The sequence below is a fragment of the Oppia nitens genome, unplaced genomic scaffold, assembly GCF_028296485.1.
Source record: "Oppia nitens isolate AA-2021 unplaced genomic scaffold, nextdenovo-longstitch-racon4-pilon3 scaffold4_pilon_pilon_pilon, whole genome shotgun sequence".
NCBI classification, from domain to species: Eukaryota; Metazoa; Arthropoda; class Arachnida; order Sarcoptiformes; family Oppiidae; genus Oppia; species Oppia nitens.
In genome coordinates, this window is record NW_026533232.1 from 8,188,308 (window position 1) to 8,198,566 (window position 10,259).

The 10,259-nt window shown below is 30.6% G+C and overlaps 2 protein-coding genes across 3 annotated transcripts; one reads left to right on the plus strand and one right to left on the minus strand.

The window, feature by feature from the left end:
* The first annotated feature begins 492 nt into the window (after positions 1–492).
* On the plus strand, positions 493–2,777 carry LOC128959599 (coiled-coil domain-containing protein 22 homolog). Its single transcript, XM_054305595.1, has 5 exons — positions 493–755; positions 845–1,037; positions 1,106–2,281; positions 2,338–2,472; positions 2,564–2,777. The coding sequence occupies exons 1-5, from the start codon at positions 706–708 to the stop codon at positions 2,684–2,686; spliced, it is 1,677 nt and encodes a 558-aa protein (XP_054161570.1). The 5' UTR covers positions 493–705; the 3' UTR covers positions 2,687–2,777.
* Positions 2,778–3,445: 668 nt separating this feature from the next.
* LOC128960660 (transcription factor 12-like) lies at positions 3,446–9,760 on the minus strand. 2 transcript variants are annotated; one of them, XM_054306800.1, is made up of 9 exons: positions 9,377–9,760; positions 6,462–6,752; positions 5,144–5,721; positions 4,816–4,878; positions 4,530–4,646; positions 4,261–4,451; positions 4,097–4,195; positions 3,720–3,865; positions 3,446–3,629 (listed from the first exon to the last, which is right to left on the minus strand). In XM_054306800.1, exons 1-9 carry the CDS (start codon positions 9,492–9,494, stop codon positions 3,472–3,474), a joined length of 1,761 nt encoding a protein of 586 aa, XP_054162775.1. In that variant the 5' UTR covers positions 9,495–9,760; the 3' UTR covers positions 3,446–3,471. The 2 variants fall into 2 exon arrangements, with proteins under 2 accessions (XP_054162775.1, XP_054162776.1); XM_054306801.1 differs by having other exon boundaries at positions 4,097–4,183; positions 9,377–9,758.
* Between the last annotated feature and the right edge of the window lie 499 nt (positions 9,761–10,259).

Here is a 10,259-nt window from a genome sequence, read left to right on the forward strand (position 1 = left end):
ATGAATTCTACTGTTTTTTTTGTTGTAATTTTTAAAATATACTTTTTTTATTAAAAAAAACTAATATGATTACTATATTGTAGATTTTGATTTCCAGTACATAAAATTTAACAAAAATAATTGATCAAGTACATTATACATTATATATTTAGTATGACTTTGTATTGATGATAAAGTACAGTCAGTATATATGAGATAAAGTTGAAAAACTTTTTTTGTGTTTACTTTGTATTTTTTTAATTACCCGCATTATAAACGTGAAAAAAACTCCGGGATTCCCGACTACTTATTTTTTTGTGAATATCAATTTGTTTGATATTGTCATACGCTGTAACCTATAATTGTTTGTCACAATAGATAAACAAACAACAAATTGATTTATTAATAATATAAATGTTTGAATAAATAAATAAATATAAAAGTTATAAATAATATGATTAAACACTGCAGTGAAGCCATTGATCAATAGAGTATAGTATAGGGAATAGTGTGTAATATGTGTTAAGCAGTGAATCGTGTGTTTCATGTGATTTCACTGTTTATTATGTACTCTAATATATGTAGTGTTTTATGCATTGAATGACATAAACATTGAATAACTTGAGTATCGATTGAATTAAACGCCTATCGACTGAACCATTGATTTCTGTGAACATATCAAACAACTGATCCAAACAACAATAACCTAAAGAGTTATTCAAAGACATGGAAGAAGTGGATAACATTTTGATACAACAGTTACGAGAGATCGGATGGTATGTCAGCTGATAATTGATTACTTGTTTTCAATGTTTTTCTGATATATTTATTGTTATCTTTTACTTTATGTCTGTCTGTCTGACAGTGATATCGATAGCGAAATAAATGGTATCAAAGACCTGGAAGTCTATCAGATTATGTCGTGTGTCTGTCATTGCATTCAAATTATTGACCAAAATTACAGTACAAACGAATTAAACTCAAAACAAATCAATCACTCGATGAATATGTCCATCAAATACAAGATTGCCACACAATTGGCCAACATTTGCAAACAAGTAATGTCGACAATTGATCCATTGATTCAATGATAGTTTTTGATACATTTAATCCTTTTTTAAATTAGAAGTTAGGCTATAAAACAGACATCGGTTACCAAACATTTCTTTACGGCAATGAATCTGATATCAGAAAATTGTTTTTGTTTTTATTGGAAAGACTGCCCAAAGAAGAGGATGAAAGTCGTATATCATCGGTTAGAACCAGTGATGGTATCAGAAGTCGTCTCAAGAAAATGTATAACAACACCGTTTGGTTACCACCGATGAAAGACAGTGATTCCAAACCGGATGCCAATGCCTGGTGTGTTAACACAACAATCTCAAAATCGGTTAACTTTAAGCCAATCTTAATGAACAAATTGGCACCAAATCGACGAAAATATTACGATAAGTGTCTTAAACTTCCAAATACTATACCGTCAATAATGGAGTGGAACTGTCTATATCTGGACAGTGAGGCTACAGATAATCAATTGTTTGTAAAATCTAAAAAAGTATCGATTGAATCGTTATTAAGTGCCAATCAAATGCCATATCATATTCAAAATATTTCTAACAACACATCCATTTCTATAGTCACCGGTGATGTTATATCTGTAACCGATAAGAATGAGATTCAAAAATCTAACGATTTGTCTAAAGAAGAAAAATATAAACAGATTATTGAAGATCTGGAATCCGAATTGAAATCTTTGGAAAAAGATATACAAAAACACAAAAAGTTTGAGAATAAGGCCAATGAATATGAGAATCAGTTGAAAGACGAGATCAAAAAGTTACGTGAATTAGAGGCCACGGATAAGTCGAGTCAAGAATTAATAACACAAATCAATGACACGAAACAAGAGATAGAAATGTTATCACATAAATGGGTTGAAGTCGAAGATGTTTTGTCTAATCAATTAAAACAATTAACATTAGAGTCAAACGCCAAGAATGCCAGACATACGGCACTACAGAGTAAGTTAAATGATTTGAAGAAATCGATAAACTCGAAGATAAAAGAGATTAAAGCAAAAGAGTCGTTAGTCAAAGAATTAACTGAAAAAGTGCCTCAAGAGTGGCCACCGTCGCGAAGTTCATACACCAAACGTATTCTTGAGATTGTGACAAATGTTAAGAAACAAAATGAAGAGACAAAGAAAGTGTTATTAGAGACAAGATTTCTGCAAAAAGACATCAATAACTTGTCGGGAAAGTTGTCGCGAACTTTTACCGTTGCAGATGAAGAGATATTTAAAGTAATGAAAACAATTATAAGACATAAAAATTAATAATTTATTTTTTTCAATAAAAGGATGCAAAACATAATGAATGGAACCGAAAGTGTTATAAACTGTTGGCCTCAATGCACGAACACTGTGACCAACTTCTCGAATCGGTTTCGGCCATCGGTGTCATACTTCGGGAGATCAGACAATTAGAAGAATCGGTAATTAACATAATTGATAATCATATCATTAATAATAAAATGATCGGTTGTTTAATAATGGTTGTGTACATTCATTGCTGTAAATTTATAGGTCGAAACTGAGAGATCGGGAAAAACGGCGTCTAATTTAAGCCGAATTTTGGCCGATTTGGAACAAATTAGATTAGAAAACAAACAGTTGACCAAACAATTAGGCCAAACAACAACAATATAAGCTAACTATTATTGATATCATAATTAGGACCACATTATCAAGTATTAAATAATAAATGTTTATTTTTAATAATATAATAATAATAATAATTAATATTACAGTTATATTTAAAATGCGAGATATGATTCGTTAGGTTTACATTTGTTTTTTTCGGACAAATGATTACTTTTCAGTTTTTTTATGGAAAATAATAAAAACAATTTCCCAGCAAAAAAAATGTCATGATAATTTATGATAAATTAGTTTAAAAATAATTAATTAATTAACATAATAATAATGCGATTGAAATAATTATTAATTAATGTCTGTATATTATTACACAATTGTCATTAGATCTTAGTAATGTAGTAAATAAAATAATATTAATAATAATAATAAACTAGGTAAAAATAAAGAGCTTTTTGAGATTAATTAATAAAATTAATAATTAAAAAATAGCTTATCCTTTGGGGTCAAGCGTTTAAAAATGGGAAAATACTCTAAAAAATTCATAATTAAATTAATTAATTAATTACATAAATTAATGGAATGAAGTCTTAATTTATAATAGATTTTGTTTGGTTTTTTAAATAACAAAGTTTTTTTTGGTAAATAAATTGACAATTAATAAGTTGTGTGTGTGTTGTGAAGTATATATATATATAAACTAAAATAAAAATTCAAAATACTTTTTTTTAAATAATTACTTAAATTAGAAAATAAAAGTAAAATAATGAGTTTTTAATGAGTGAAAGAGGAAAATAAATATTTAGATATTTATATATATATATATATTATTATTATTATTAGTTTAGATTAGTTTGATTAGGCGTGCAGTTGGGTGGTGTCATGTGATGGACAAACTTTGGCGCTCCGACACCACCGACGCTCACACCGCTGGCCTCTTCGGATTTTTCTTCTTCTCGCCTCTTAAGACATGCAGTCTTTGGATTCAAATTTCGTTCTGTATTTTTTTGTGGATATGAATGAAAAAAATAAAGTTATTTTTTAAGCACATGTATGTGTGATCGTATAGTCTGTACGGACTACTGACCTCTAACTTGTTGCTCTAAACTAGTGATAACATCGACGGCTTGATGAAGGATATTGAGTTTGGTCTGCGCTTTGTCGCACTTAAGGTGTATGACAACCATTCGTCCCAACTCTTTGAACGCTTCATTGATATCTCGCACACGAATTCTTTGAATTGAAAAAAATATATTAATTCAAATTGAATAATGAAAATACTAATTATTTTGTCAAAATAAAAAACATAATTAAAAATCAGATTTTGTGAATTGGTCTCCACTACAACTTTGTTATTATCTAGCGATTTGGTCAGTCGGGGAAAGTGTGTCATCATTTTTATGTTTTTTTGCCGATTACAAGCACTTGTGTACAACAAGAGTAATAAGAAAATAAAATACTGACCGTTCCCTAGCATTGTTGGCCTGTCTTCGCTCTTTTTCGCGTTCAACTTTGATCTCCGGCGGGGCGTCGTCCTCGTCGGCAGAACTGCTATTAGTCGGACAACAATACATTGCAATTAGAACAGTGGACACTAAAAACCAATGTCTCAGTAATCTATGGCTTACTATCGAGATCGGGATCTTTTGCTACCCTTTCCGTGACTGTTTGTGCTGTTACTGCCGTTGGCATTAGATGTCTTAGACTTCTTGCCGATTGTGGTACCCGGAGGCGGTGCAGAATCGCATCTCAATTGACTGGCATTAATGTTAGAGGCATTTACTCCGGTTCTGTCTGCCTCCAGACTTGAAGTACTTGGCTATACAGACATCAGATTCATTACATTTAAAATTACCACACATTTGGCCAAAGAAGATGTCAAAATCAAAATGCTTACCACATGGCTCTCAAGATGAGTTAAATTTGAAGTGAGATAATTAGGCGGTCCTTCCGCGTGATTGCGTAATATATCAATGGCATCGTCAAGACGTTCACCCATTACACCTCTCGAGTGCTAATTAACAGATATAACTCATTTTAATAAAATTATAACTAAATTATCATAACATATATTATTTGTTTTCTATTAATTCATTGATAGCACACTACAAATGACAAATAGCGGGTATAATAATCTTAAATAAAAATAAAAACGGATAGATCTGCAACAGTTCAACTCATACCTCTGTGTGATTGCTCAGCAAATGAATGGCATCTTCAAACTGGTCATCAATTTGGGCCGATTGCTGATTGTATGTGTGTTTGTGATTTGGATTTGATTGGTGATCGGTATTGGATGTGATGGTCACACACACATCAACCATGCATTTCATACATTCACAACATTTATGGTAATCATTGCAATCATTCAATTGATATCAATTTTTTTAATGAATGGCAAATTCATGCATAAAAACAAAATAAAAAGAAAGCAAAATATCAAATGTTAAACACATGCCATAAAAAGTGCAAAAAATAAAAATCTTAATCTGAAAAGTCATCGATAATTACCAAAGTGTGCAAATGAGCGTCAGTTGCATCAGTTGTATTGGCAAATGAAGTAGTGGTTGTCGTAGACAATCTTGTAGGCCATGTCTGCGGCGAGGATACGGGTGTCGATGAGGCCGAACCGGAATAGCTGCTGGGCGTGTGGTCAGTATTGGCGACGCCCGAACCGCTTGAGTAAATGCTAGCCAATGCTTTGCCGATAGCCTCACCCGATTCGGATTGAGTGGTAAGACTCGGTGATCCACTTGAAGTGGTGGTTCCCGTTGCTATCGGTGACACAAACACTGATGAGGGTGAGACTGTCGGGTGCGCTACCTGTGGACCAGTTTGAGCGCGAAATGAGGACATTGGAGGAAGACTTGATAAAATTGGACTGTTTTCAAATATGTTGTCGTGAAGATATGCCTGAGTGGGAACTGCACCCACCCCTCCACTGGTCACGGACGACACTGAGACGGGCGATGCCTGAACTGGTTGTGGCGTTTGTGGCTGCGGCGGTCCGAACGCATGATAATTTGACTGTCCATTCCAGTCACCCGAATCTAAGTAATAGCTCGAGGCGTCCGAACCATACAGTGTGCCTACGGGTTGAACAAACGGCATACATATATATAACAGTTATTTATTAATAGCTATTAATTAGCACTTAATTAACGTTTTTAAAATTAAACACTATATTACTGAAAGTTATAGGAAATTATCTGTAAATTTAAAGTTATAAACGCAAATCTAATTAAAAAAGTAGCAAATATTTGGGATTTGGGTTAAATATTATTGGCGGCGACAACAGTATTGCCGCCGCCAGACATATCGGTAGTTCATTTCAAATAACGGGTGTCTATAAGCTTATGGTTATTGACGATTGGCACCGTTGACTAGCGATGCCTTAGATTTTTTGACGGCAGGTGTTCATCAAAATTGTGAAATTATTCAAAATATTGTTAATATCTTATTATTTTATATTTTTATTAAATAAGTTTTTCATTTAGCAGACAAAAATAAAAAATAATAATAATTACAACTTTTTTCTCCTCAATCGATAAATATATTCGTGATTTAACACAAAAAAACATAAATAAATTAAAAAATAAATAACATATGATTATTTATAAAATAAACTAAATAATATCGTAATTACGTATATAAATATATCTGTAAAAATATCTCAAAAACAGTAATTTACACAAACATATGACAAACTGTTAGATAATTATAATAATTTTATCAATTAATAGGTTAACACTAATTCTGTCTGTCCTCAGTCTAATTAGTTATTTAACAACAACAACAAAATAAGATAATCAATGGTAAGTTACAGTACCTCTTTGTGTATCACAAAACGGTGGAAAATATTGTGTGTCCGAAGCATTGGATTGATTTTGAGTGCCATTAGGGCCGGTTGATGGCGGCGGTGCCATGTGATGGTGCATATGATGGTCGCCGCCTAACTGGTGATAATGTGACTGTACTCCAACGGGTACACCCGACTGGCCGGGATGTGGAGGCGGTTGCACGGATTGACCCATTTGCAAGAGTACGTCATCGTGAGTGTGGGAGTCACCAGAAGACCCGTAAGGCATCACATAAGGCATGGAATCGCCACGAGTTTTGTCTATATTGGCGAAGAATTTTTCATCCATTAGTGGTGAATACATTATCACAAAAAATAAACTTTTTTTTTTATTTTTGATTATCAAACACAACAATTCAATTAATGTGTTAATAAATATTATTTATAACACAAAATTATCACGAAATTTGCGCTAATATTTGGCCACAAAAATGGCTAATCATTTGTCAAACAGAAGAACATTATTCTAGAGAAGGTTTTGAAAAGAAAATCAGTTTTACTGTAAAATAAATACATATATAAGACATATATGTATGAAACCCATAGATATATATTCAATATATGTGCCCATCATATATACGAAAGCGTTTTGTGTTTAAGCGAAAAGTAGGCATTGATTTATATGCCTTAAGGCTTAGATAAACAAAAACAACAATTCACTACTTCTTATGGCACATCTAATGGCATATCCAATCCCTATCCCAATCCCAAATTGCAATCCCAGTGCCCTCACTCTCTCGCAATAAGCACTGATAGCTTCTAATACACTATATGTATGTGTCCTAAGTTAGGACTTCTAACCTAACCATTGAGAGAGAGAGAGAGAGCTGTGAGAACCGATTCTAAGAAGTCAAACAAATAAAACAACGCTAAGAATCTCTCTCACTCTTTGCTAAATGAGAGGACAGTCATACAAGAGGACCCATCAACTCAACTATTGGACACAAATATTTTGTTGACAATAAACTGGTTGTCCCCTCCTTTTTCTCTCACCTCTAAATTTTCAATGACATTACACTATATATCTATTGGGATAAACAATTTGTATCATTAATTGCAAAATCAATTATAAAATTCATGTCAAAAATCAATTTCAAAAAAATTTATAGCTTCAGTTTTATCATTTATAACTTTAGGTAACTTTAAACTCTTTTTGATTCAACAAAAAAAATTATAATTACTTTTTACTTTAATTTACTTTAAACTATAATAATTAATTAAGTAATAAAAAACTTTTCCTAGATTTTTGTAAATATATTTTTTAACACAAAATAGATGTAAAAATAATTAAAAAAAAATTCATACAAATAAATTAAAAAAAATAGTATTAATTTTCTATCTTTAAGACTATTATTTAATTACGAAAGCCTTTATTCAAATTACAATTTGATTTTTGTGATATTATTTTGCTTTAAATTTAATTAAAAAAACATTTTTTTATTTCGTTAGATATGTAATAAATATAATTAAATATATTCTTATTTTTCATATAATAATTTTTTTATTAACTATAATTATTATATTACTTTTTTTGTTTGAAATTTATTAGGCAAATAACAAAAAACTAAACTAAATATACTTTTAATAAACACACATAAAATATTACATATAATAATCTAAGTTGAAATATACAGTATATAATGCAGTTATAAAGCAGCTATTAATTTACTTTTTTTGTTTAATTAGTAATTAACTGCAAAATTAATGGCATAAAAGTTGGCTTAAAAATAGACTAATAATAATAATAATATCGTTATAATATAGTATTCAATGAAAATATTATATTATAACAACTACTAATCAAATAGACAGTGACTATGTCGCCAATCTATTGATAACTAATTATATTATTTATTATTATCATTATTAGCAAAAATTGAATTTGAATTTCATTTTTATAGATAATTTTTTTATGATAACATTTTTTTAATATTAAATATTTTATGAAAATCACATGAATGTACAATAATATTAATATTTTATATTTATCGTATATATATAAATCATATTCAATATATATTGTATATAACTATTATATAATAAAAAAATATATCTAAAAATATGACAGCTATGACCTATCAGTAACAAAAAAAAGTGACACTTATTATGACAAAGCTGTCAATAATAGATGCCAAACAAATTAACAAACAAACAAAATAATATATAAATAAAACTATTTTACTAAATTCAGCATTGTCATTATTGACAAAAATAACAAATAAATTTTAACATAATCTTAAATATATATATATATATATATATATATAAAATAATAATTTGATAAAAACATGCAAACATTACAAACAAAAAACAAGTATAACTGTATTGTTATACAGTAGTAGTAGTTATATAACTGTATATCTTATATATCCTATGTATACCTAATAATAATAATAACAAGCATTTTGTTGTTTAACAAAAAAAACTAATGCTTTTATGATATAATAAATATAATATATTAATGAATGAATGCGAAAGACCAGCAAAAAAATTGATGATTTAGTTTGCGATCGACTAAAACAAATGTCTGATAATATAAATAATGATAACAATCACACACTTATTATTATTATTACTAATTAACAGATAAGTCTATTGACAATAAACATAGAGATTATAATAATAATAACAACAATTTGTGTTATCAATGGGTCTAACAGTAAAACAATAGTGAAAGTAATGAAACACTACTGGAGTTAAGGTTTTTTAAAAGGCATTAAAACATTGATATAATGCATAGGAATAGAGGAATATTGTGGACAACAATAAAAACAACACACGTTTGACTACTGCCTGGCCGTGTCATCGGCCCGTCCCGTATCTGTATGGGGACTCCCTGTCCGACACTAAACCCATTGCTATCAATGATATCTTAGTGGACATACCTGTCTGTTTGTGGGCGATCTTATTGAAGCAGTTCTGGAAAACTTCAATGTAATGAAGTTCATCTTCATTTGCGGCCATTTTTCTATATATGAATGAATGGCTCAAACCATACAACATATATACACAACACTACACAACACACACTCAATAGCATTACACACAATAACCATACAAATAGCATATAATGTATTGTATACTCATTTATGTATCATAACAGCGCTTATTCATAGACATTCAATGTACAGTCAGACCGATGCACTGGCAGACGCTGCTTATATTGGACAGCCCTTACAGTGTGTGTGTGTATTGCCTTAAACACTGGCTGCACCACCAGCCCAGTCGATACAGTTTTATAGTCGACTTATACACACTGTGTTTGTGTTTTGTATGACTTGTCTAATATACATACAATTACAGCCAACAGTGCTTTCTTATAATCCACACTAGACTTGTACTATCGGTTCTAACAGTAAATGTATTATCAAATGTCTAGTTTGTGTGTATAACCTATGAATTTAGTCGAAATATTTTATATTTTAGTTTAATTGTATTGTTTTTATAGAATATAATTAAACATTTAATACTAAACTAAAAATTTATTTATTTTAAGTTGCGGTTCCCTGTGATTCACGGGTTTGACCCAAACCGCTATATTTACGTAACATTGGATGGCAAGCCTTGAAGGCACTACCAATAGCTTAGGTATAGGGGGACAGCCCTATAGCTGTACAACAACAGTGGCGACAGTGGATGAGAACCGCTATTGGCGTCAAAACAGCTTATGTTTTAAATCGCTAATGTCTGCCAAATGTATTACTGGTGGCTACCGTCCTACCAGTGCACTGACTACCGTACCTCTCTATACTATAATACTGTAGACTA

What these genes read in the sequence shown, in the direction of transcription:
- LOC128959599 (XM_054305595.1), top strand. Translation starts at nt 706, where the DNA reads ATGGAAGAAGTGGATAACATTTTGATACAACAGTTACGAGAGATCGGA. An exon ending in TGGCCAACATTTGCAAACAA is followed by an intron (nt 1,038 to 1,105) that starts GTAATGTCGACA and finishes TTTTTAAATTAG; the next exon opens with AAGTTAGGCTATAAAACAGA. An exon ending in CAGATGAAGAGATATTTAAA is followed by an intron (nt 2,282 to 2,337) that starts GTAATGAAAACA and finishes TTTCAATAAAAG; the next exon opens with GATGCAAAACATAATGAATG.
- LOC128960660 (XM_054306800.1), bottom strand. Translation starts at nt 9,494, where the DNA reads ATGTTGTATGGTTTGAGCCATTCATTCATATATAGAAAAATGGCCGCA. An exon ending in GTTTTGTGATACACAAAGAG is followed by an intron (nt 5,722 to 6,461) that starts GTACTGTAACTT and finishes TTCAACCCGTAG; the next exon opens with GCACACTGTATGGTTCGGAC. An exon ending in CTCATCTTGAGAGCCATGTG is followed by an intron (nt 4,452 to 4,529) that starts GTAAGCATTTTG and finishes ATGTCTGTATAG; the next exon opens with CCAAGTACTTCAAGTCTGGA.